The 26,981-nt window shown below is 34.5% G+C and overlaps 4 protein-coding genes across 5 annotated transcripts; 2 read left to right on the top strand and 2 right to left on the bottom strand.

The window, feature by feature from the left end:
* Window positions 1-511: 511 nt before the first annotated feature.
* BGAL10 (beta-galactosidase 10) lies at window positions 512-9,676 on the bottom strand. The gene is made up of 20 exons (XM_089617585.1): window positions 9,322-9,676; window positions 8,653-8,748; window positions 8,434-8,546; window positions 8,263-8,329; window positions 8,060-8,152; window positions 7,131-7,274; window positions 6,895-6,983; window positions 6,575-6,680; window positions 6,358-6,445; window positions 6,107-6,225; window positions 5,318-5,482; window positions 4,851-5,029; window positions 4,342-4,451; window positions 3,624-3,733; window positions 3,244-3,351; window positions 2,927-3,037; window positions 2,612-2,823; window positions 1,624-1,936; window positions 1,257-1,408; window positions 512-615 (listed from the first exon to the last, which is right to left on the bottom strand). The coding sequence occupies exons 1-19, from the start codon at window positions 9,499-9,501 to the stop codon at window positions 1,298-1,300; spliced, it is 2,514 nt and encodes an 837-aa protein (XP_089473711.1). The 5' UTR covers window positions 9,502-9,676; the 3' UTR covers window positions 512-615; window positions 1,257-1,297.
* A 3,795-nt stretch (window positions 9,677-13,471) lies between these two features.
* Window positions 13,472-16,116, top strand: LOC149394519 (uncharacterized). Its single transcript, XM_089617322.1, has 6 exons — window positions 13,472-13,765; window positions 14,128-14,302; window positions 14,418-14,469; window positions 14,645-14,703; window positions 15,433-15,478; window positions 15,751-16,116. Exons 2-6 carry the CDS (start codon window positions 14,180-14,182, stop codon window positions 15,864-15,866), a joined length of 396 nt encoding a protein of 131 aa, XP_089473448.1. The 5' UTR covers window positions 13,472-13,765; window positions 14,128-14,179; the 3' UTR covers window positions 15,867-16,116.
* A 2,499-nt stretch (window positions 16,117-18,615) lies between these two features.
* LOC149394518 (protein SKU5 SIMILAR 14-like) lies at window positions 18,616-23,876 on the top strand. Its single transcript, XM_089617280.1, has 9 exons — window positions 18,616-18,708; window positions 18,973-19,154; window positions 19,677-19,786; window positions 20,086-20,356; window positions 20,848-20,947; window positions 21,111-21,456; window positions 21,980-22,345; window positions 22,668-22,749; window positions 23,395-23,876. The coding sequence occupies exons 2-9, from the start codon at window positions 18,987-18,989 to the stop codon at window positions 23,593-23,595; spliced, it is 1,644 nt and encodes a 547-aa protein (XP_089473406.1). The 5' UTR covers window positions 18,616-18,708; window positions 18,973-18,986; the 3' UTR covers window positions 23,596-23,876.
* A 256-nt stretch (window positions 23,877-24,132) lies between these two features.
* LOC149394517 (DNA glycosylase superfamily protein) lies at window positions 24,133-26,328 on the bottom strand. Of its 2 annotated transcripts, none has more exons than XM_089617281.1 (3): window positions 25,647-26,328; window positions 24,897-25,093; window positions 24,133-24,568 (listed from the first exon to the last, which is right to left on the bottom strand). In XM_089617281.1, the coding sequence occupies exons 1-3, from the start codon at window positions 26,286-26,288 to the stop codon at window positions 24,451-24,453; spliced, it is 957 nt and encodes a 318-aa protein (XP_089473407.1). In that variant the 5' UTR covers window positions 26,289-26,328; the 3' UTR covers window positions 24,133-24,450. The 2 variants fall into 2 exon arrangements, with proteins under 2 accessions (XP_089473407.1, XP_089473408.1); XM_089617282.1 differs by having other exon boundaries at window positions 24,561-24,686.
* Between the last annotated feature and the right edge of the window lie 653 nt (window positions 26,329-26,981).

Raw genomic sequence — 26,981 nt, 5'->3', positions numbered from 1 at the left:
TTTTTTAAGAGAAATTTCAATATAAATTTAAGAAGTAATTTGAATTTTTAATGTCTACACCATTTGAAAGTCACTTGCAACATTTATTGTAAGTTGTAACAACATTTATTGTAAGTTGTAACATTGTTTGTAACATCACTACAACACTTTTTTTTTTTGTTTTGTTTTCTAGTCTGGATTTTGGTCAAACGGCGGCTGTAAATATTTATCTTTTACTTGTACACACTCACATGGTCAAATTGTGGCAGTTTATGGCAGAGTAAGACAGTAAGTGTTTATTACCGTTTTGGGCACTTAATGCACAACTGTTAATTGCAATTAATTGAGTTGATTTTTTTTTAGGTTAAAGGTTAACCTATGAGTGAGAATTTTGATTCACAGTTAACTTTGGTTAACCAAATTTCCAGCTTTACTTGGAAATCACAACAATGCCACACTTTCTTTGATTATTGCGAATAGTTAAATATATATTGCTGCACTACTCTATCACTTCCATTTTTTTTTTTATAAAAAAATACAACAAACATAAGTTCTCGCATCAATACTCAACAAATATAATAAATAAATGAAAAATTATGCTCACGTGGTACGGATAAATCTTCAGAAATGCTTGTCCTGAAAAATTAACCGATAATAATCATAACATTATTCTTTAAAGATAAATTAATAATAATAAGAAAAAGCTAGACATGTATTTCATTTCCATCGTTTGTGTTAAAATTTTAGTCTATTTATTAATGAAATAGCTCAAACTTACTCAGGAGGCTAGGCTATTTAAATAGTTGGACTAAAATATTACTTGGGATAGCTAGCATTATTTAAAAAAATTTCTTCTAATGAACACAAGTGAAGATTATCTTATAGGTATCCCATTTTAAAAATGTATTCCGTGAATATCCTGTTTGCTCATTCTTATTACGAAAATATGTCATTTTACTCCGAGAATATCTCATTTTTTTCAATTTTCCTTGAAAACTAAAGTTGATTTTTTTTTTTTATTGACTACAAAATCATCAGAACTTATTATAAAAAAAACAAGGTTAGAGAATCACTATCTTCAAATGAGATATTATATGTGGAATTTCCCCAATTAATAATGCATTTACTTAAAACTATAATAATAACAATAAATAGATAGAAGACAGTCAAGCCGCAATACCTCCCGCTACACTACGCTCACTATTTTGTAACAGGAAAATGTGTATAGAAACATTAAATACAATTTACTATTTATGTTATTGAAGAAAGACATGAACCTGGAAAAATGCATGCTTGGTTGTCCAATGATGTATTGGTTTTATCCGCAAACCGCTTCTACTGCGAGTTTCTTCGTGACACCGGGACATGAACCCAGATTGAAGTTCTCGCCACTTAATTTCACGGCACATTTGTTTCTCTTTAAACAAGCCTGAAATTTGGTTAAATAAATAAATCAGAAAATAAAAAACCCAAATTTATTAATTTATTCTTTAGCTAAAAGCATTTTAGTTTTTCTAACAAATTTTCAAACAAAAAAACCAGCAAAATCACAGACATTTTAGTTTGGTGATCGAATATAAAATAAAATGATATAACTTTTACCAAAAATCTACGGAAAAAAAAAGACATTCTTTACAATTTTACCTTCTCAATTACGGCAATGGAAAGAGGATCATGGCAATTTCCCTTGACGTACGATCCACATTTTCCCGAAGGAGTTCCAAAGCTGGCGAACTTGACGGCCGATATAACTCCATTCTCGGGACACTGCAAGTGCACGGTTGGAGCGTCTGTTCCCTCGGGCGCCGTATAATAAGGGTGGTCCTCTGCGACATGTGCGCATAAGGCTTTGATTTTCCGAGCTGAGAATGTGATTTGCGATGGATCGCCACCTTTCTCCTCGAAGATCACTAAAACGTTCCCCGATGGCTTGAACCAAGACCGTGGTACATGGTACCTAGTTAAACACAAACTTATTAGCCAACAGAGAAAGCATGTGCTACGTATATATACATGTATATATATATATATATATATGATTTTGGAGATTGTTTGATTGTATCTCCGGATAATTGCAGAGACATGGGGCGATCCACTATTCTTTCTCAAGAATCCAATACGATAATTGATTCGATAACATTCTCGAGTAATTTTATCCTAATCATAGTCTTGTATAACTTCTTATAATACTATATAAACCCCTCAACCTCAAGTACCTATTATTATTATCCAACACCCGCGTATATCTAATATCATAACATATACCAATGCAGTGGTTTCCAAGAAAAAAATATAGTTGAGATGAGAGTCACTAGTGCCATCTATAAATAATGAGGGTCCTCCATAGTTAAGGATATATTCTCTCTCTTTAAAAAATTGAATATGTTTAATTAGCAATATAGCCAAAATTTTAAGTTTTTAGCCAAATAGCCAAAATTACATTGTCATTTTGTGTTTGTGTGTGTGTGTGTGTGTGTGTGTGAAGAATCGCTGTTTCAAACACTTTCAGATCTGTGTAATAGCAACAGTATAAATCAGAATTTACCTAATTTTTTAAAGAGGTTTGTAATAACAGTTCAAGTTAATTTTTCTTTTTATACCCGGAATTTGAGTTGAGATCATCTGTGCTTACCATCTCTGGGATGGTTCTCCGCATCCTGATAGGCATTTGTCAGGCATAAATTTCCCTCTGTAATTGCATTCAGGAACACACTTATCGTGTACCGAACTCTTTCTGGGCCAATATCGTCCGATCTCTTCACCGTTCAACCACGCTAGACCTTTTCCCATGTAAAGCATATCCAGTCCCACTGGCTCATTGCCCGGTGGAGGGTCTATAACCGTCTGCAAAAATATTCCACCGTAATATTATTCATTATTTCCCTGCTTGTATAAGGAAACCACATTTTTTTTTATTGGTGTTAAATCATTTTCAAAGGGCATTTACCTTGTACCATGTCAAGGGCTGATTCTTTGGGGGTTTCGAGGTTGCAACCCAGTTCGCCTTGTTCAAACCATCTGCCTTGTTCATCCCGAGATGTTCCCCTTTCAAACCGATCTGTTATATATATATATTGTTTTGAAATGGTCAATTTTGTATATTTTGACGTTAAGCGCAAGAAGAACACCGAAAACAAACAACTCGGCGTAAAATAGTTGGGAATGTTAAATATGAACATCAGTTACTACAATATAGTTACAGGGATTAAAAAAAAAATTATAGATTGGTGAGGCATTGCAAGATTGTTGGAGGAAACAAAATACCTTGTATCTCCACGTTGATTTGGACAAGTTTACCACTCCTTTCTTGAATCCCGTGATTTCGACGTTTGTTAGTCCTGCCCCGACCCATTCATAAAATGATCCTGCATTCTGTACATGACATGGACAGCAATTTACAAAAATTGTTATCTAGGATCATTCTCTTTTATGTTCTCTTCATTTTGAAGTGTTGTAATAATTAGACTAATACACTATATCTGGCTTTGTTGATGTCATACCCAGATTTATCACTGTTCAATTCAATCAAAGCGGTCCCTAATAATATAAATACACACACACACACAAACACATATATATACAACTACATCTTCGCATTAACAAACTTTCAAATCTGAGTAAACAAGTCAGTGACATTTTATTACCTGTAGGCCAACAGTCATGCTTAGAAGAGCGATTTCGTTCTTCCCAGCCTTCAGAGGAATAGCCTTTCTAAATTTGTATGGTGGATGTGTGCCATTGCCACTTGCACTGCCTAAGAAGATTTACGTTTCCACGTCAAAATTATAAAATACGAAGTATCATGCAGATACAATAATCAAAATAAAATAACTCAATAACGCATATATCTACTTTTCAACGTTAAAAACATATATCCTTAATAAATTAAAGGTAAGTAACAAAACTCCAATCACCCTAGCAACACAATACAAGACTTTGGAACTCAAAAGTGTGAATTTTATTAATTAATAAAGTGACACCGCGACATTGACATCAAAATTGCAAGGAAATATATTAACTTTAACATTATTATCTGATAGGGCAGGGGTCACATGGAGAAAATAGCAAAAAGCCTGAGAGGCAAACTGACTATTTAGAGACAGAAGCTGAAACGCTGCTACACACAACTTTGTTGTGGTTTTTTAGGAGAGAAAAATCATATGCCTTCCTAACTAAAAGAATTACAGGAATTTGAGATAAAACCTCTGAGACAACATGCTTTACTTGTTTGATCTGTTGCAACGTTTATAAGGAAGATGTGTAATCATTCTAGTGCCTTCACACATACATGTTAACTTTTATTTTTCAAATTACGAGATTTTCAAACTAGAGACCAGATACAAATGAAGAAAAAAAATTGACCTTGAAGTTCCTGGTTGACAAAGGCATGGAGAGCATGACCCATTGATTCAACTAGAAGAACTGCTTGACTTCCGTTCTTTAAGAAACTTTCATTCGCGTCAACGTATATGCTGTGCATTAAAGATAACATGATCTCAGAATGTAGTTGAGATAATAAGACCTTTTCACAATTTTCATCCATGTATCGCTGTGTTTACCAGATTTTTTTTAGGATCCATTAGATATATAACCTTATTTACATTTTTAGTTTGCCATTTAGCCAACTTTTAATAATTTTTTGGTAAATAGCCATATTCAAAATATTTTCTTATTGCACGTGAACAATATTTACACTATTGCATATGAACAATGTTTACGAATTTGCTATTTACCAAAAATTAACAAAACGTTGGCTATTTAGAAATTCCTCTGGTTTTGGTGGCTTAGTTTGCTAATTATGATATGATTACAGGTTTATGTTTCTTTCAAAAAAAAAAAAAGAACAAGAAAAATAAAGAGTGAGGACTGACCTTGTTGTATACCATAAGTAGTCTGTGGTATCTTTTGTGGTATTGATGTGATCCACAAAGCCCTTTTTAACAAAATCAGGTTGATCCCATATACCGGCTTTCTCCACAAAAATTTCCCACTTGGCTGATTTCAAGTCTTTTGCGGGCACCATTTGAACCACGGAGGTCTGTGCTCCCACCTGGTTAGAGAAAACCACAAAATAGTCTATTAAAGGCTTATTATTAAAACCCAAATAAAACCACAAATTCGTGTACCTTTCGTATCGCATAAAATTTTACTGAACGATGTCACTAACTTAATGTTCATTTCATACTTGCAAATGCATACATTTTACAGACTGAACAAAAAAAAAAAAAAAAAACCGGTAGAATACTTGTATACGAAGAGTTCAGAGACATCATCAGATTCAGAGGTGTTTTTAAAAAAAGAAAAGAAAATCAAGGATAGGAAAAGATAAAATAATCACCTTTGCTGTGTTATAAACCACGTCCTTGCAGTTGGGCAGAATACTGACTGACCATGCAGGAAGATGATAAGATGAATTACGGAATAAAACAGTTTTATCAGCTTTATCGTCTGTATTAGCGATAAAGGCAGCACAAGCTCCTGTAGAATCCGTATACACGTCGGCCTGCAGATTAAAATGTGATCAGGTAAGCGAAAACAATTATACAAATGCAAATCAAAACAACTTTGAATAAAAATCATAACCATAACAAAGTATAGACATGACTCATTAACAGCTAACCAAACTTAAATACAACCAGTGGCGGAGCCAGGAATTTGCAGTCAGGGGATAAATTTGATAATAATAAAAGCAAATATTAAAAAATATTCCAGGGAATGATAAAATCCTATACTTTTAGACTATAAAGGTAAAAAAAAAAATAGGGGTAAAATTTTAATTTTCAAAAGTTCAACAGGTCATATGCCTCCCTGGTCCTTATCAGGCTCCGTGAGTGAACATTACCACTTTCTTGCAAAGTAATGAAGACAAAATGAAAAGGAGAAGCTCTTCATATCTCAAAATGTACTATCTTTATTAGTCGTTGCAACGCATGTTTGGACTGCATTTATTGACCACGTCCATTATGCTATACACACCATATAATTCTTTTTTTTTTCCTCTTCATATTCTTGATGATTACCAGTACTTGATGAGAAGAAGCGTAAGAAAACAAAATGAAACACAAAACATGCTTCGAGTAAGATAGATATTTAGAGAAAGAGAGTTAAAAAATCGTAAATAACTAACCTCTACGGAAGGCCCGAGTGGTATGTGATGTACCTTGCCATTTAGCATAACATTCTCACACAATTTTATGGCTTTATGTAACTCCTTAAGGTGTCCCCACTTCGGGTTTCTAGCCAATCCTATAAGGTAAGCAATTTCATGTGTTAATACAGAACAAAAAAAAAAAAAAAAAAAAAAAAAAAAAAAAATAGAAGAAGAAGATATGGTGGAAAGCCTCAGTATAATGACACTGGGAATAGATAAATTTTAACCATATTCATCAATCGGCGCTTCATAATCATAGCTTGTAGTGATAAATGGTCCACCAGATGTGCGACCAAAATTTGTCCCGCCGTGATACTGATCATGATAAGAACAGGGGTGAGTAACATCAGTGTGAATTTTCGAATAGAAGTACAGAAGTTTGGTCTTCAATGTTAGAAAACAAAAGATAAGGAACTAAAATAGATTATAAAAAAAGGGAAATACCATATAGTAGTTATGCACACTGCCACCTTTTTGAAAGAAACGCGCAACCGAAAAGGAAATATCTTCCGATGGCCTGTGAGGATCTGGGGCTCCAAATGTTTTAAACCTACACATAACAAGAAATATAGAATGAGATATATAAAAAAAAAAATTAAAATAACAAAATAAAAGCTCAAAGGGTAATAAATAAATCAAATATAAAAATTATTATAAATAAATATATAAAATACAAAAAATAAAAAATAAAACCAGACTCAATCTTCAAAAGAAAACAAAGATCAATATGGGAAGCTTGTGATAACATTGAAATATGAAATTACCATCCAGGCCAATTTTCAGTCCAAATCTTGGGCTTGTTTGGAAAAATCGGAGTAAATTGGTCGCAATAGAAGGAGTTGCAAGTATTAATCTGCCAAAAAAAAAAGAAGAAATTCCATGACTTTGAGCAATATATTGTAGTCTGTACACAGTAAGTAAAAAATCATGGCCAGATTATTATTGACTAAGATCATCACTACCCACTTATTGTTCAAGTGTAGTGAGCAAAAAATCATACCACGGATTCGGGGGCATCAAACTGTTGGCACATAATCCAAGGAACGCCGATATTCTGCGCAACGGCCATGCTAGCAGCCCACTGTGCGTAGCGCTTGCCCGCTTCTCCGTACGCTGCTTCGTAATATCCATATTCGTTCTCCACCTGAAATGCGAGGAGTCAAATGATAGTATATCAAACATATTAGTAAAAAAAAAAATAGTCGATTTTGGACAAGTCAACTCTAAAAGGATATGTTATTGTATTCTGGCAGTTGAATGGAATGGAATGGAATTAGAATTGGACTAAAATTTTTGAAGAGAAAATTATAAGGCTCTGTTTATAGCCCGGAAAATAGTAGGGAAAGGAAAATGGAATTCATCGTATTTTCCTTATGTTGTAGGAAAATAGAAAGGAAAGGAAAATAGGAGGGAAAATATATGACTAATTGGGTTCTGTGTCTATTTTCTAACTTTATACTATTCTCCCTCTCGTGACTTTCAAACACAACATAAAATTTTGATTTTCGCTCTTCTCCTTCAATTTTCATTTTTTTTCTTGTATTTTCCTTTTTCCATCACATTTTTCCGGGTAACACAAGTAAACACATATATGTGTATGTAGATACTCTTTTGTAAGAAGCCTAGACATGATAGTTCGGGAAAATCGTTTCACATTTACAAATTTTGTTCCGTTGTGATGAAACATACGAGCGGACTGCTCTCTGTAAAAAAAAAAAAAAAAAAAAAAAAAATTCACAACTTTCATTCCCTGACCTGTTTTTCATGGATTTGTTTTGACTTTTTCTTTTGTTACTTCATTCATGAAAGTCAAATAAAACCACTTTGCGTCTTCAAATATTAATCTTTTGGGTTTACAAAGCGGCTTAACTATCAGTCACACCAAAACACATTTATCAAAATAAAAACCGGGTTGATTGTTGTACTTGCCTGGGCCAAGATTATCGGTCCGCCTTGAGGCGCAAAAAGCTTCTCTTGCTTCATCAAGTTCACAATGTATGTGGTGAACTTTTGCATATGATACTGCGCCCCACCAGACAAAAACAGATTCAAATCAGCAAACAAAGCACACAAAAAAATAAAATTAAAAAAATCACAAAATTCGAGCAAAAAATGACATTTTAAAGGTTTACCTTAAAGGGTTCATTGTCGGTTCTGAACACAGTACCGTTCACGTAATGCAGCCAAACAGGTATTCCTCTGTTTAATTTTTTTTTTTACACACAAAAAAAGCTTGAAATCCTCGGCGATTCTCTTACGAATAACAATACATAATCAATCGAAGCAAAATTGGAGAAAAATACCCGAAGTTCCATTCTGCAGCGACAAACGGTCCGATCCTCAGAATGAGATACATCCCAGCCTCCTGGACAATCTTCGCAAACTTGACCAGATCATACCGCCCACCGAAATAGTACTATTTACGGAAAGAAAACATAAATCTGATCACCCAGAGACCAAAATCAAGAAACAATTTATGGATTCGAGAGAGAGAGAGAGAGAGAGAGAGTTAGGGCTCTCACATTTCCCTGAGAAGGCTCGTGTCCGTTCCAAAAGACGTAGGTCTCGATCACGTCCACGCCGCCTTCTTTCGCCGTTCGAACCAGTCCCGGCCACATCTAAAATGAAGCAATTATAATTATCACAATAATTAGTAATAGGCCAAGCATTATCCTCCGATCCCTGGATTAATTGCAGAAAAAAAGAAAAATCTAAAAATTAAAGTTGTAAATTATACTCTTTATGGAAATGGAAAACAATTTTGGAGAATTTCCGGAGCCATTATTCGATTACTTCGAACTTTGTTTAGTCTTGAGCTGCAATTTGATATTATTAGTATTATTACTATTATACACGAGAGCTTTTTCATTATGAGTAATTAGGCCAAGCATTATCCTCCGATCAATCTATGACCTAAATTGGAAAAGAAAAATCGTACCACTACCAAACGACACTAAGATTTTCCTGCAACTTTTTTGAGCTCAGAGAGAGAGAGAAAGATAATTATTATCATACACAAGAGCTGTTTCATTATCAGTAATAGGTCAAGCATTTTCCTCCAATCAATCTCCGACCTCAATCGGAAAAGAGGAGATCGTATCACTACCAAACGACACTAGGATTTTCCTCTCTCAGTTTTCCTGCAACTTTTTTGAGCTCAGAGAGAGAGAGAGGGAGAGAGAGAGACTCACGGCGGGAACGCTGCGGGGATAGTGAATGGCGGCGGAGATGAGGAGTTTCCGGCGTCCGGCGACGGAGAGAGAGCGACTGTCGTACGTGACATTGTGTCCAAAACTCGGCGTCGTTTTGGCGAGCGCGACGAGAGCGAAGAGAGCGAGGCTGAGATGAAGAGAGAGCTTTGGGTTCTTCATGGAGTGAGAGAGTGAAGTTTGGACAGTGAGGAAGAAGAAGAAGAAGAAGAATGAGATTGTATTTAAGGCAAGTTAGCGCGTTAAACGTGTTGATGATGTCATGACTGGTGAGACAGAGAGTGAGAGTGAGAGTGAGAGTGAGAGAGAGTGAGATTGGAGAGATGTACAGAAGTAAATAATTCCAGCAAGGCATGTGATGTTGTTTTTTTGAGACAGATTTTGTTGTCGCTTCTTGGGCATGAGAAACGAGAAAGGATCCGGATCATCTCGTTCTATCCTCATCCTTCATTCCAATTAATTTTAAAAAATAATAATTAATATTCCAATTAAACTTCATTTTCAAAGAATTTCAAACATTTGTTAAAAAAAATCCAAACAAAATGCATGACATGTAAATGAAATTTCAAATTTATTTATTTATATATTTTTTTAAAAAAGGAACTTTTTAAGCGAATGTATTTTTACTTAAAAAAAAACTTTTATAAAAATTTAAAAAATATGTGTATCTTTGTATTTTTCGGATTAAAAACACTCTTTAAACTAATAAACATATTTATCTCTCTTTAATTTTTTTTTTCAACAATAAACTTAAGTATTTTGGGACATTTCATATTTTTTTGTGGGTAGGTTAATTTTATTTACTTTATTACATGTGTTGCAATTGATATGTACCACAATATCTTAGCTCATAGTTATTATTATTTTCTTTCATATTATCCTTTGCCTATATTGCAGTCATGTTGCGTATTGTGTCGTCTTGACAAGCTCGTCGTGGTTGCACCTTACATGCAACGTTGAGGATTTACTATGGCGCGGATGCTTCCCGACTTTAATTTGTTATCTTGTTACAAATTTTGTTTCGATTTTTATTGCAACAAATCTACATTACAACAACAACAACTCTAGTACGTTTGTGACGTGATGTGCCATAAGAGATAAGAGATGGGCCGTATCGGGTTGCAGTCAACTAGCCCTTTTCCGTTCTCCTCTTTTTATGCCACATTATAAGTAGATCAAGGCATGTATCCTCCCACATTTGCGAGCTCAATATTCCTAAAGTAAGTCCATTGATTGCTTCTTTGACGGAGAGTTAAGACAATGAAGTTTTACGCTGCATGGCCATAGGTACCCGAGTTTATTTTAGTCGCTCCAAAATTATTGGCCTAGGAAAACTTCTCCCCCTTCGTATTGGCCTAAAGCGATGCACCCTCTTGGTTGTTGGTTGATTTACCACCTCTTCCCAAAATCTTGACACGTGTGATAGGCTATTTTTGAGAGCTGGCAAAGCTCCAGCGTCACTTATCCCACTAACTATCAATATGACATTCTTGAAACCCACATCATGAATGAAGTTTCAGAGGAACTCGTTTATTCAAACATAAAATAGCGATTGAGGAAAGCCGTAGACAAGTGGTCAAAGTTGTCAATGGAATGTTCTTCGAATTTCAAAAATCATATAAGGTTGATATTGTGCAAAGAGGCAGTAGTATCTGACATCTCTTTCATTGTTACCTAGATGACATCTCTATATGGCAATCCAAAAGGTGGTCATGTGAGTCTCGAGGTCATTGCTTCATGTGAAGTACAAGTTACTATCTTTCCTAATTTCTTTATGCAAAATTTGGATTAAAATATCAATTATCCGTATTGTAAATGGGGTTCGCGTTGTCTCCCCCTTAAATCAATGGATTTTCGACGTTACACTTGTAGCATTGTAAACTTTAGTGCTCACAACTTGCAACTTGTTGTGGTCTTGATCGACGATTTATTTAGACTAAATTTTTGAATTTTTAAGACAAGCTTTAGGAGTTGCGATGTCTCCGGATTGAGAAGGAGTCTTGCATGAGTATGGTTAAAATCCGGCCATAACGGCGGAGCAGTTTTAATTTGTGAATATAGGTTTGGGAGACATGGGCTTAGCGCCTTTGAATTGACATGCAAGGGCAGCTTGGGATTGGAGTTTTCGTGGAGCCAAACTGCGAATCGAAGTTCTAGATTTGTCTAAGGAGGCGCTCAAGATTGGGGTCCTTAGCAAACTCGATAATAAGGTTGGAGCTAGGGTCTCGTGCTTATATGAGAATCGGCTGGAACACTAAGAGAATGAAGGATATCCTAGAATAGAGGCGGGCAATAAATAGTTCAAACACCCAGCCTCGAGGGATTATGAACAATTGTAATTCCAGAGAAGTCTAGTTGAGTTCCTAGCAAGAGAAATTTCTTCATGGCTCGGCCCTATGGCATGTCTTACAAAGCTCGCCAAGCTAATAATATCCGAGCCATGGTAGGATTGAAACTCAAATAAGCTCGCGATAGTTTTCCAATTTGGACCGAGATAACTCGGTTTGATGTTTCTTGTGTTCTTCATTTTTTGTATCAAGCATTCCAACATACTCTTAAGTTCGAATTGTATTTCTCAGTCGTTTAGGATGTGCAACATTATTAGCCATCTATCGTTTTGAATATTAAATTGTTTGAAATTGAAAGTATAGATAAATTATTTATAGCAAGATAATCATATGTATTTTCACAAACAATGACAAATTGTTGACGTGCAAATTCACTTCTATAGCCATGTGTATCATGTGAAGTAGTTTGCAACGACTCCAAATTTAAATATATCTAGTCTTTTGTGAGACACGTACTCCTCTCTAATTGTCATCGGGAGCTCAATATCGGAATTGAAACGTCTAAATTGCAACTCGTTATGTTTAGGCCGAGCTCATGTATTGGGCCCAATAAGCTTTTGTGCGTAGGCTCGTAGGCCGAGCTACATATATTTGAGAGAGATTTGAATCAAAGTCACAAACTCGGCTCCAAATTGCAAATGAGTCACGACAAAAAAAAGTGTTGCATAGATGTCACTTTGATAAAAAAAAAAAATAGGACCAAAATACCCATACGCATATTTCAAAGCAGACTCGCAGTCAAATATTTCGAAAAAAGTAGACTCACATAAGCAATTACAAAAAGTAGACTCGCAGTCAAATATTTCGAAAAAAAAATAGACTCACAGAACAAATTACAAAAAGTAGACTCGCAGTTAAATATTTCAAAAAAAAAAGTAGACTCATTCACAAATACAAATACATCAACACAGATTCCTTCACAAGGCTCCGAATCTCCGGGACCAGAAATCTCCAATCACTGTCACCGTCGTCACCGACTCAGCACGAAAGACGCGATCTTAATCGCAACCGGTTCTCTCTTAGTGATACTCCTCATAATCTGCCGCGCTCTTCAGATTTGTCTTCTGCGAAGAAGAAAGGGAGACTCGACAACGACGAGGACAGAGAGGAGAGCGGAGAGCGGAGAAGGAAATTCCGGCGACCGGATCTGAGATTTCCGGCGTCGGAGAGACCGAAGGGAAGTTGGTGCTATTCGACGGAGCGATGGTTTTCACGGCGGACGATCTTCTGTGTGCGACGACAGATCTCCTGCGGAAGCGGTCCCAATCTGGTCTTGATCCTGTTGAGCCCTAGCGACGAGGCGAGGATCGGCGAAACGGCGGCCGGAGACTCCGTCGCCGGAGCGGGCTTCTTTGCGGCGGCAGAGGAAGATGAGGAAGGGGAGAGAGAGTTGGCGAGCTTCTTTTTGTCGGATCTGACCGGGGAGTTTGAGAGAGATTGATTTTATTATAAGAGAGTAATTTAGACTTTCTATTGGTGACACAAATGCAAATAAGTGATACGGATGCAATTTTAACAAATAAGTGACACAAATGCAAGGAATGACTGAAGCTGTGATTTCAGTCGCAAATGCCACTATATTTGAGTAGCAAATTTGTGATTACGAGACTCAAACTTCTCTTTCGAATTTATACGAAGTTATACGCTACCATATAATATTATTGGGTTATTAAAAAATAATATTCCTGAAATTTATATTAAGGGCTCGAATTAGGGAGGTATTTTCTTTAAAAAAAAATACTTAAACCCCTATTTTGCAAATAAGAGCGAGAGCGTAATTGTAACAAAATGATCGGAGAAGCCCATGCGAGCAAAGGGTGTGTTTTGCTGATAATTACCTCGAGCCCCAATCACGTCCTTTCTCACACCTCTCTCTCTCTCTCTCTCTCTCTCTCTCTCTCTCATTCTCGTCGGACCGCCGTGAGAGCTCTCAAAACCGAGCAGAGCACACCGACTCGCCTTTCTCCTCCGCCGTGAAGTCAAACCGGATTACTTACGGTATTGACTCAGAAAAGAGCTATACGCCACAGATTACTTACGTCGCTCGCAGAATTGACCGTCAGTTAGCACAAACCAAGGTCTGATCGATCCTGAGATACTCTGATTTAGTTGAAAAATTCGAGTCTATGTTTTGAGTAGCAAAGTTGACATTAGCGTGGTTTTATCTTGGTGAAGAAATATATTAGAATCGAATTAGGCTGAAAAATTGCAAGTTGTGCTATGAATTGTAATTGTAAAATCTATGTCCTGAGTAGATTGTGAATTGTATGTCTTCAAACGAAAAAAGAGACTTGAAGTTTCATGTGAATTCCGTTCATAAGCCGTCAAGTGCTTAATTGTACAACATTGAAGATTAGTAGTAGCTCAAGAGCGTATAAATTCAGGATTCGATGGTGAATTTAAACGGCTTTTCTCTTTTATTATTTTCAAAAATCTTAAGGTGTATTTGGGGATCGAAAGCTATCGCGAGCAACGTGGAGATCGAGAGACAAATGGCAGATCATAGAAAGCCTGAGAAGAGCTTAAGATGTCATCACTGTGCAGGTCCTTTGACAAAGGACTTGGAAACAAGTCAATGGACTGTTCGTCCTTTTATTCGGGATAGCTTTTCTATGGTACTATTGATTCTTTCTTATTGCTCTTCTCCTATGTTTCTATGAACCAAAATTGATCAAAGATGGCACTATATTTTATGGAATAATACTCTTATATGTATGTTGTTTCGTGTAGATCGGCTCTGCTGTCGGAGGCACTACAAGTGCGTTTTACGGGTTCAACCATGGTAAGTGTTTTTAATCCCTTTTTAGCCCATTAGACTGTTTAGGTAAGTTTACTAACCAACAGAGAAAGTTTAAAGCAAACAATAAAATTATCCCTATTGCCGTTTCATGTTAAGGCAATGTATTTCATGTCAGAACTCATTTTTTTTTTTTTTTTGTAATTGATCTGTGGTGCAGTGATGCCAATTGTTAGGAGATGTGTGAAGGGACCAATGTGGTTGCATTTTCTGACTGGTGTAAGTTTTTTTTTTTTTTTTTTTTTGCTGATGCTATTATTAATTTATATTTTTCTGCGTTCATGCGGTGCTCGGTTCTTTTGTTTTGCGAAATTATGTTTGTTTTCTGTACTTTGTATTATTTCCATACTCGGATTTTTATGCTCACTATCTTCTCATATCATTGAGTCAAAGTTGCAATTGTTGATGAAGGGCTGTTCTGAGGCAGTGCATAGCTTTGAGGAAGTTATTTTGCTGAGATATAGTTTTATTCTGTTCTTTTTCAGTTCAATCCAAAAACAAATTATTAGTTAAGCAAATGATATAGGAAGAGGATTGAGGCTAAATTCCTTCCTAATTTTACAGTTGCAAGTATAGGAAGAAAGGAGATCATTGCTTTACAATGAGGATTTTGATTAATTTTTTTTTATTCTCTTTAAAGTATTTTACAATGGCGATAAATAATTTAGAGTTACCGACCAGTCCCTACTAAACAATTTAGTTTTTTTTTTTTTTTTTACTTGTATATATATACATCCATGATTTTTCTAGTTTCACTTTATTTATATATTTAGTATGCTATCAAATGCTTTGTCTTCCTCAGCTGCTAAAGAATGTCTGAGATTGAGTGAAAATTAATATTAACTACTTAATCTGTATCATATGTATATATATTTTTTTTCCTTTCTGTGTATAATTATCAAAGTAAACACTCACTGGAATTGACATACAATGATTTGGGAAATGCAGGCACCGCCAGTGATCATATTTTCTTCTGCATGTGCAGGTTTGGCAGGTTAGAAAATTTCTAATAATATCTATAAATTTTCCAGGTCATAATAAATATTTACAAAAAACTCTATTTAAAAAAAAAAATCTACTTAAGTTTCGCTGATCAAACTTGAAATATTATACGCCAAAGATAATGCCGTAGCCATTTTTACTTATTATACCAACATTTCCATGCCATTGACAACGTTCCGATTCATCTCTCTGTTATTCGTCTAATATTTGTGACGTATATTTTTAACGATGAACTCGTATCGAACGACGTGTGAAATGTGCCAGGTGGCGCTATCCCAGCGGTGGCACAGCTCGCTTCGTCATCGTACCATGCTGCGTTCGATGCTCCTTCACACCCAGATAAGAATCACAATTCCAGAGCTTCCTCGCCCATCGTCTAAATCCGTTTCGATCGTCTTTTTACGTCTTATGGGGTTTGGTTATATTTCTGAAAGGGTATATGTATAGTATGACTCATTATTTTTTTTTTCTATAATAAATATACCATGTATTATTTAGTTATTTTTGGAAGTTCAGTGTCTTAGTTTTAAATAGGAGGAGTCAAAATTTACACTAAAATTAAAATTTAGAGTTATTGATATTTTTTTATAATAAAAATACATTTTTTTTCTAAATTTTATATTTTCTTAAGTTTTTGTCTAGACCCTTCTAAGCCCGGATCCCAATCATGTCGTCGGTCGTAAGAGAGCCGTGGGCCTAGTTTTGATTTGGGCCGTGGGAAATTGGCTCAAGTGCTCAACTAGTAGCAATTTTGATACTTTGGACTAAAATAGTAGCCACTATATTTTTGGACATTTTTATTAGTAACTGTAAACTTATATATCTACAGTTGTTAATTGTAGACTTGTAAGTCTACAGTTTATGACAACTATATACTTTCATGTCTACAATTATTAGTAAAAGTGTCCAAAAACATAGTCTCTATTTTGGTCCAAATTATCAAAATTGCTACTAGTTGATGTCATTTCCAAAGATTTAACTTATTATTTGAACGGAGATTAACGAAATCAAGAGTAATTTTGATGATATTTACTTATTTCTATACAAATTTAAAAATTTACCATGACTTTTTAGATACGAGTTTGTCACTGATTCAAGTGATCTAGTGATAAACTCGTAACTAAAGAGTTATAGTATATGATAAATTTTTCTTTTTTTTTAGAACTAGGTAAATTATCTCTAAAGAGTGCTAGTTGGCAATTTTCCTTATTTATTTGAAGGTATCACTATATTCAGTGACGGAGCCAGAAAAGCCCATCAGGGGGGGTTAATTTGAAAAAAAAAATTCAGGGGGGGCTTGATTGTAAAAAATTTATAAAAATTGGGCCAAAAGTATAAATTTTCAAGGGAAAAAATTTAATTTTTTTAAAAAATGGGCAAAAAGTGCAAAAAAAATTTTTTTGAGGGGGGGCTTAAGCACCTGCTGGCCTATACTGTTATTATTTTCATATTTGAAATCAACCATATTTACAATAAAAATCAATAAAGAAGTATCTTTGTATCAAGAGCGAATAGAAGAAGTAAAATAAAATATGTTAGGAATTAATTGGCCATAAATATCAATGGATGCAATGGTCACGGTATTTTTGGATCTTAATAATCCTTCCCGCCACCACCGACCGACACTCACGTCGCACTTAATTACTTCCTACATTTGATCTCACATATCACATGCATGTGTAGTCGTACCTTATTTAATTATAGCCATTCTCAGCAATTAAGAAACTTGTTTAATTGTGTTGAGATATAGCAACATGGTCCGGCTTTAAATATTTGACGAATGTGCATTTTGGAAAGATTGGTCTACTCTTGTCATCTTGAATTGCAATCTTGTCTTCAATTTTGCTATTTAACTTGCTACTTCTTGTTTTTTTTTTTACCTATGTATAATTAATCTTGTTCATATATTGATGAAAATTTACATCTTATAAGGCATTAAACTGATTTTTTTTTTACAATATCACAAATTATTGTACAAAATATCTTATGTTTAAACTAATATTACACGAGCACTGCTATCAGCGCATCAGTGCTAGTGTTTCTATAATTAAGGGTTGTGTCCCATCAATTTCACAGGCCAATAAAAACCATCCACGTCAGCGTTGATACCGCTGATATTAAACATTATGAACTACCTATAATAGAATCCTTCGAAGAATGAAGAGGGTTCGGTCATTCTTACATTCAGACTCTTGTACTACTTTTACATAGTGATCATTCATATTTGAAATCCCAAAAGAGAGCGTATATCCACTTTTTACATAGTAAACCTCTTTAATTTTGTGTTTTCATTTTATTTTTTCACCGTATAATATACGCGCTTTAAGAATACAATATATGTATATTTTTTTTATAAAGGTAAATTTCATAACTAGAAACCTAGGTGCAAGGACTTGAAAGTATTAGAAAAAAAAGATATCTAAATACCATTTTATAAAGGGTTCATTAGTTAAATAGTCACGTTTACAGTTTGACATTGCTAAATAATCAACGTTTCGTAAATCTTATATAAATAGTCACTTTCATATATTTACATACATAAATTGACGTGAATACCTCAGTATTTTATTTCAATGAAATGACAAATCAGGAATGTCACGTTATTTTTACGGTTATTTACCTAAGATTTACGAAACATTGACTATATAACAATCTCAAACGTTTTAGTTGGCTAGTTGCTTAATTTTTTGTTTTATAAATACCTTATTTGATAAAAAACACTAATTGTATTTCCTAAGTATCCCATTAAAAAAAACAATAAAATATATATTAATTATATTTCAAGTGATGAACTTGACTCTCTCTCTCAAGTCGTCTTTGCAGATTGAGTCATTAATATGATAGTGATATTATAACCTAATTAACGCTTGCAATGGATCCCATGCAGAGTAAATTTTGCACGAGGCATGAATTGCGCCGCAAATGAGCTCTCACCTTTTTATGGGTTCTTCCTCTAGATTCGCGATTTTATAGTCTCTCGTCCATGTTATATATAGTCACGACCATTATACATACATAAATATATAAATATAATATTGTCTGCTCTACCTATAACTCTCATAGTCACTCACTCTCAATACATTCTTTTTACTATATAAGCTTGGTGCTTCCTAGCAACTTACTACTCTTGATATAACTTCATAATATACTTTTCTCTTTTGTCCATTTGTGAACACCTTGTTCACTTTTGGGGATACATTTTACTTAATAGAGTTTAAACAGGTACGTAAAACTGTTGCATATTCTTCTTTGACTCATCTTATATCTATAGTTTCAAATAGGAAACAATGTTTATAACCATTATACTTGAACGTATAAATCTTAATATTTTTAGCACAATTTTTTTATTTTCATATATACCCTTCTTCTTTTTAAGGATTCATATATGCCCTTCTAATTTTTTTTTTTCTTCTTCTTACATACTCCCTATAATATTTAGAATAATATTATTGTATGTAAATCCTGGCTCCGCTTCTTGTACTACAGGTTAATTATTGTCAATGAAATCGGACGCAATGAAGAAGAAGGAAAGTTTCTTGTATTTTTTGGCGGGAACAATGTTGGCATTGCTATCTTCTTCTTTTTTAGCCGAAGCCGAAGATCCGTATAGATATTTCACTTGGGAAGTCACTTATGGCACCATTGCTCCTCTTGGAGTTCCTCAGAAGGTTTGTGTTTCTATTTATGTATATACAAAATAACTCTTATATAGTCAAATAGAACTTAAGCTTTTGCAAAATAGTCATAGTTTGTCAATTATAAACAAACTAGTCAAAGTAAGATTAATCTAGGTTGGATTAAATTTAATCCCAACGAACTATAAAGACAGAATGTAAGGTTTTTGACGGCTGGATTAAAATCAATCGAGACATGATTAAAAGTCGTAGTACTCTCAATTGGCTATTTTGCTATACATAATGAAACTATGGCTATTTTGCAAAAGTCATAATTTGAATTGGCTATTTCATACCATATTTCCTTTTATAATTAGAAAAACCCAAAAAAAAAGTTACGTATTCCAAATTTTTTCTGACATAATTAATAAAAATATTGACCCGTCTATATAAATAATTTCTCAATCTTAAAAAGTTTACGGGCAGCGTCAATTTTGTTAGACACTTGATATTCGCTATTTGCAAACTTAATTTTTTTAATTTTTTTTTTACTAATTTGTTTATGCAATTTCACAGGGTATCCTTATAAACGGACAGTTTCCCGGCCCGACGGTAGAGTGTGTGACTAATGACAACATCATTGTAAATGTCATCAACAAGCTTGATACCCCTTTTCTCATTACATGGTAATTATTTCTTTTATTTTAAAATAAACCATTTAATCACTAGTTTTTTTTAAGGAATCAATTTTTATTTTATTTTATTGCATAAATACAAGTTACAACACTATTAATAGGAAATTTAAAGTGAGTAGTAAAAAAAAAAAAGTTGAGGATGCTCTTAAATCATGGTCGCGATAGTTTGATTGGAGGGATATGGAAGAAGACGCGAAAAGTGAGAGATGATATTAATTTCTTGGGTTCGTACGAAATGATTTTTTTATTTTTATTTTATTTTTTATGTATGATTAATTTGATTAAAATAGGAGTGGAGTGAAGCAGAGGAGGACTTCATGGCAAGACGGAGTGCTCGGAACAAATTGTCCAATTCCTCCGAACTCAAATTGGACATACAAATTCCAAACGAAGGATCAGATCGGGACATTTACGTACTTTCCTTCGACACAAATGCATCGAGCTTCCGGGGGTTTCGGCGGCTTCAATATCAACCGTCGATCCGTCATTCCTCTCCCGTACCCGATCCCGGACGATGAATTCACTTTGCTCATTGGTGATTGGTACAATGCTGGTCACAAGGTACCTCAAAATTATTATTGTTAATGAAAATAATTCATTCTTGAATCTACTATATGTATATGTGTGTCTATATGTGCATACTGGCCAAATATAATTTTTTATGCGTTTAAAAATAGGTACTCTAGTAAATTGAGAATTAAGTATCGCAAAGTAGCTAACGTTTATACACAATAGTCATTAACCAAATAAACGAGATAAATTTGAAAAAAAAAGTCCCTTATATCAAGAAAAATAAAAATAAAAATTGCTAAAGGGTAAACCGTCTATTTGACACTCATAATTTTAAATCCCCCAAAAATCGAAGAAGATCACGCATACATGGATTCAAATGAAATCAACTAACAAAAAAAATGAAAACAAAAATACTCATTCAAAACTTCAAACTCCAAAATTCGAAAGTTAATATTTGTTAATGTCTTTAGTCCGTATAATTTTTCTACAAAAATTATAATGTTTTTGTTTTAACTTCAATTTTTAAATTTTTTTTACAGGCATTAGAGACCGCGTTAGATTCCGGCTATTCACTTCCTCTTCCCAACGGCCTTCTCATCAATGGACTCCCTAACAATCATATTTTTTCCGGACAAAAAGGTTTGTATAGTTCTTCATATTTTTGAACGAGAACTTTATCTCGGTTGTGAATTCAAACCCAAGACTTGTTATAGTTCTTTTCATATAAATCATTTGAAATTTTCTAACGTGTCACGTCACAATATGTATAAAATTTACTATGGAAAAATTAAATGTGGTGCAGGGAAAATTTACAAGCTCAGAGTGTCGAATGTTGGAATATCGACGGCGATTAATTTCAGGATTCAGGGACACGCTATGACTCTCGTTGAAGTCGAAGGCGCTCATTCGATTCCAGAGATTTACACGTCCCTCGATCTTTTTCCGGGCCAATCAGCATCGGTTTTGGTCACTTTGAACGGCAAAGTGAGAGACTATCTATTCATCGCTTCGACACGTTTCACAAAGCCCGCCATAAACGCCACTGCGATTCTTCGCTACGATGGGTCTACCGAAAAACCCTCGAGCTCTTTGCCTGTTGCCATGACCTATCAAGCCCATTGGTCAGTTAAGCAAGCTAGGACAATCAGGTAAATTTATCATTTCTATATTAATCTAATACTCTCTTCTTGAAATTAATGTTACCTCTATTTTTATCCTTTATTTATTTTATATATTTTTAGTCTAAAACTATATAATTTTTAATTTTATCCCTCCATGATAAAAAGTTATTTTTTTTAGACACACCATACAAATTTTAAAATAAATTGTTTTTAATTTTTTTTTTTTATCAAATTTGACTTCCTTGTGACTGTCAATCCTAACTCTGCCACTACATATATGTTTTGTTTACAGATAATAGGTAAAAATATCACTTTTATTTGTGTTTTATTGAAATGATCTCACATTTTAAAGTCAATTACAATCCTCATATGAGATTAAATTTCCACATTCAAACAATTTTTTTTTTATTAGTTTGATGATTTCAAATTAATTTATTCGAAAAACTATGAGCAAGTTCGCGGTATTTTAAAAAATTAAATTTTTTTATCGAAATAATTTAAAATCATTAATTAATCATGGATTTTGTGTTGTTTTTTTTTCTTTCAAAAGAACGAACTTGACCGCGAACGCTGCGAGGCCAAATCCACAAGGCTCGTATCACTATGGGCTAATTCCGGTCACAAGGACGATAATTCTGTCCAACTCGGCAGAGAAGATCGACGGAAAGTTGAGATACGCCGTGAACGGAATATCGTACGTGAATCCAACGACCCCATTGAAGCTCGCGGATTGGTTCAACGTCTCTGGAGTTTTCGAATTCTCCGACGTAGTAAAGCCAAGTCTAGACCGTCCAACGAAACTTGGCGCGTACGTTATAAACACAACTCTTCACGACTTCGTGGAAATCGTCTTCCAAAACACCGAGAAAGTAGCCCAATCATGGCATTTCGATGGGACTAGCTTCTACGTCGTTGGGTACGTGTATATATTATTATGAGAAATTGCCTCATTTATCACAAATTTCATAACATTTTCTCACTTTTCACCAAAAGACTAATTTGGCTCAAAATGTCACCATATATATCAACAATGTTAACATCTATTTTCGCTCTTCACTATTAGATGTCAATATTGTTGACATAGATGGTGGCATTTTTGGTCAAATTAGTGTTTTGGTGGAAAGTGTGAAAATGTCATGAAATTGGTGGCAAATGAGACAATTTCTCTATTATTATTATTATTGATTATTATTGTTATTATTATTGTTAAATTGTTCTGAATAATATTTAATTGTCAGATATGGCTTTCGTCAACCTTGGACACCAAAAATGAGGAGGCGTTACAATTTGGTGGATGCTATTCCCAGGCATACTGTACAGGTTCGTGAGATTGAAATTTAAAAAAAAAAAAAAATACATTATTTGCAATCCATTCATTAACTTTTGCAATACATTTATCTCTAATTTTTAAAAAAAAGTCAACATCAATACACCATGACTCCATAAGCTAGTGTACATACATAATCCAGATTCCCATGATTAAGTTTCTCTTAATTTGTCTTAATTCATTAATCAATTTTGCAATATATTTATATTTATATATAACTTTCAAAGTCAACTCCAAAAGTTCTCGTATATACATAATGCAGAATCCTATGAATAACTTTGATATTCTTTATAAGTACATGACTCTAATTAATGCGGTCACACTCAACTCATGTGACGACTATAATAATAATAATAATAAAGATCCATTAGGTATGTAATCATATTTACCGTTTCACATTGTTATATAGACAACGTTTCGTAAATTTTAAGTATATAATAACGTCCATGTATTTACACGCGTAAATTGACGTAAATACCTCACCATTTTGTTTAAATAAAAGAGCAAACCAAAAATACCACGTCATGATTGTGTCTATTTATCTAAGATTTACGAAACATTGACTATATAACAATCCCAAACATTTTAGTAAGATAATTACCTTTTTTTTGTAATAATAATGATTTAAATATATATAGGTGTATCCGTATTCGTGGGCGGCGATTTTGGTGTCATTGGACAACAAGGGTATGTGGAATTTGAGGTCAACGGATTGGGGAAGAAGATATTTGGGCCAAGAATTGTATATCAAAGTCTGGAATGACGAGACGACCTTATACACTGAAGCTGATCCACCTCTTAATGCTCTCTTTTGTGGCAAAGCTAAACCGCCTCAATAATACTCTCAAATATCCTCTTCTTTTATTTGCTCTCTTTTTTATTATGATTTTTTTTTTTTTTTGGGATGTTACTTAGCTAGAAATTTGAATATTATTGGGGATACTTGCTCGCATGTAGCTATTGTTATATTGTTAAAACTTATTAATTCTATCTTACTTCGCAATAATTCCAATAATACCTTATTTCAAGATTTTTTTTCTTCGTTGTTTACCATATTCTATTTGAACCTTTTCTTTTTTCCTTCCTGTTTACGGGACATTGAGATATTCAAGGAATTATTGTCCTAAAAAAAGATAACTATGAGCAACCATATTTTATTTCATATCTTACACATTGCGTCCCTAGAGACACTGACGGAGCCAGCTAAGGCCCAGGGTGAGCTCCAGCTCCCCCTCAATTTAGAGATGTTTTGGATTACAAACATAAAGCACAAACATATCCTAATTTTGCCTTTCACTTGCAAACCTCGATAAATTAGAAGCTTAAACCAATTATTCAAAAATAAAAAGCCATAATTATGCCCTGATTTTTCTTCTTCTTCTTCTTCTTCTTCTTCTTCTTCTTCATATTTACGTGTATAACCAACTCTGAAAGATACATATTCTATGGATACATAACGAACAAAAAGTATCGAAAAAAAACTCAGGCTTTGCTCTTCCGTACCAACCTCAAAAGGGAAAAAGAATTTAGTGTTTCTCGTTCTTCCATTCGAGAAGAGGTTTTCTTTTTTTCCCGATTGATTGCAGCTTTCTCTAAGACACTTCAAAATTACTATGCAAAGCACACGAGACGATTTCTTTCTTTCTAACTTAATTCGTGACATAACTTACACAAAGACGAGATTTGATGACGTGTCACAAGGTGTGTCTAATGGTGTGTAGAAAGTTCCAATAATAGTTGAGCATGTGGTCGGTCGGGCGTACTCGCTCCCATTTTCCGGTGCAAAATATCGCATACGCATCCGCTGCATATCTTCCCATCCCAAATACGCACACAAACCCATAAATAAATATATATATAGCCGATGATCAATGTGTCCAATAACGGAGCAAGGATTTACACTTGAGGCAAATTTGATCGATACAAAAACCTATATATATATATATATCATGTCAAGTGGGACCCACACTTGTGAGTGCGTTGACGCGTCAGTTGATGAATAGCTATACTCAATTTTATAAGGAATGTGAATGTCTTAAGATTTTTTTTTTTTTTGTAGGGGCCATATATGAAAATTTTATATAATTTTGAGATAGAAATTTATAAAAATTTAAGGTGAAGATTAGAGGGCTATACTCACTTGCCAATGCCGTGCAAGTGGGTGACGTGGGTCCAGTTTTCGCCGAGATACTCGAGAGAGAAGCGTTGAATCATAACCGCTCTCTTTCGTTGAAGCCCCAAAGGTTGAATGATCTTCTCTATCTCGCTTGCCTCCACTTCGATCGCGGCTTTCGCGTTCCCACACAGCTCGAACAGCTCCGATATCACCTTCCGAACCTGTAACCTCGATCAATATTACGCGACCAAATTAATATATATTCTATTATTATTTTTTATTTTTTTTATAACCGTGGTGTCCGGGGTAGAGCCGACTAATATCCACGAGGCCCTGACATTATATTACGCGATCAAATTAATATATATTCTATTATTACCATTATTATCCTTGTTTGTAATCAGTGGCGGAGTTAGGATTAATAGTCGGAGCGTAAATTTGATTATAAAAGAGTTATTCCAAATTTCATAGGGATATATATGAAGAACCATGTAATTTTGGACTAAAAATGAAAAAAATTGATAATAAATTAACCAAAATACCCAGCATCTCTTGAAAGAGGAATCAAAGTAAGAGAAAGAGTCTTGTTTCAGTATTACATTATCATATTAATATATTCATCCTTGTGGGCTAAATATAAGGGCTAAATTATCAAGGGGTGTATATGAAAAAAATGATATAATATTAGGGTACAAATGAAAAAAATGATAAAATGCAGGGTAAATATTGTAATTTTAAAAAGTACAGGGGATAATGAAGAAAGAGTTGGTGAACCTGCGATCCAGAGGTTTTGTTGAGAAGCATACAGATGACTAGAACCTTCCAAGGATCGTCGACATGGTCGTGTTGGATAAGCCTAATCTCCGACGCCGGAGCTTTCCAACTCTCCTCCGCCGCCGTCTTCCTCCGGTAAGCCTCGTCTAGCTTCTCCTCTGCGCTTAAACTCGCCGAATTCGACGAATCGCCGTCGAATTCGAGTTTCTTCCGTGTTTTTTTCTTCTTCTTCTGAACGACCAAAACGTCGTCGTTTTGAGCGGTCTGTTTCTGAAAATACGGCGACACAACCAAACGATTCTTCTTCTTTTTTGGCTTCGCCGCCAATTCGTCGTCGTCGTTTCGAGGCTCTTCCTTGATTTTATTCGAGGTGAGCAAAGCGTCGTCGTTTCGGTCCTTCTTTTGGGAGCACGGCGAGATGATCGAATTCTGGAAGTACGGTGAGACCACGCGCGGCTGAGTAGAAACGACGGCGTTTGGAGGCTTCTTCGGTTTCTGGAAATATGGAGAAGAAACTACCTTTTTGGGTTTTTCTTTTGTGTGTGCTCTCAAAGAAACGTCGTCGTTTAAAGGATCGAACTTAGCCTTTCTCGTTTCTTCGCCGAGCATTGATTTCAATTCCGGCGACACACCGGTTTCCATTGCTGTCTCTCCTTCTTTTTTTTCCCCTTGTTTTTTTTTTTTTCTTCATATTTCTTGAGTTATATATGTCTTTATTTAGAACAATTATGGATAATTTAAGAGAAATATCATATAGATTCTGAATTTTATCGAAATGTCGAATGTATACTTTAACTGCTAAAAGTATCACGTCTACACCCCCTCAGAAATACTCTTATAAATAAATATAAAAAACACACCTAAGGTCCAAACCTACAATAAGGCTTTTCCTTATACGTCGTTCTTCTCTGATTTTCATCGTTTATCTCGTTTTGACGAATTTCGTCGTTTTTATTACTGTCGTTTTTCAGATTAATCTTCGTTTTGTCGACGTTTTATCGATAGTCGTCATTTTAAAAATATTTGTCGTTTTTCATTGCTGTCGTTTTACTCATATTTTTTTGTCGTCGTTTGATCTGATTTGTCGTTTTTCATGAATTTCGTCGTTTTTTTCTGCCGTCGTTTTATATTTTTCGTTTTTCTTAGTTTTATTTTTATTTTTTGTCGTTTTTAACAATTTCGTCGTTTTTCTCTGCTGTCGTTTTTCTTTTAAATTCATTTCTTCTTGTCGTCGTTTTTGCGGATCTTCGTCGTTTTCACTGCTGTCGTTTTCCTTTTAAATTCATTTCGTCTTGTCGTCGTTTTTGGAGATCTTCGTCGTTTTTCACTGCTGTC

This window comes from Urtica dioica, chromosome 6 (genome assembly GCF_054948205.1).
Source record: "Urtica dioica subsp. dioica isolate 48M chromosome 6, U.dioica_male_clone48M_v1_H2, whole genome shotgun sequence".
Lineage (NCBI taxonomy): Eukaryota > Viridiplantae > Streptophyta > Magnoliopsida > Rosales > Urticaceae > Urtica > Urtica dioica.
Note: the sequence above shows the minus strand (reverse complement) of the source record. Positions and strands in the feature narration are given on the sequence as shown.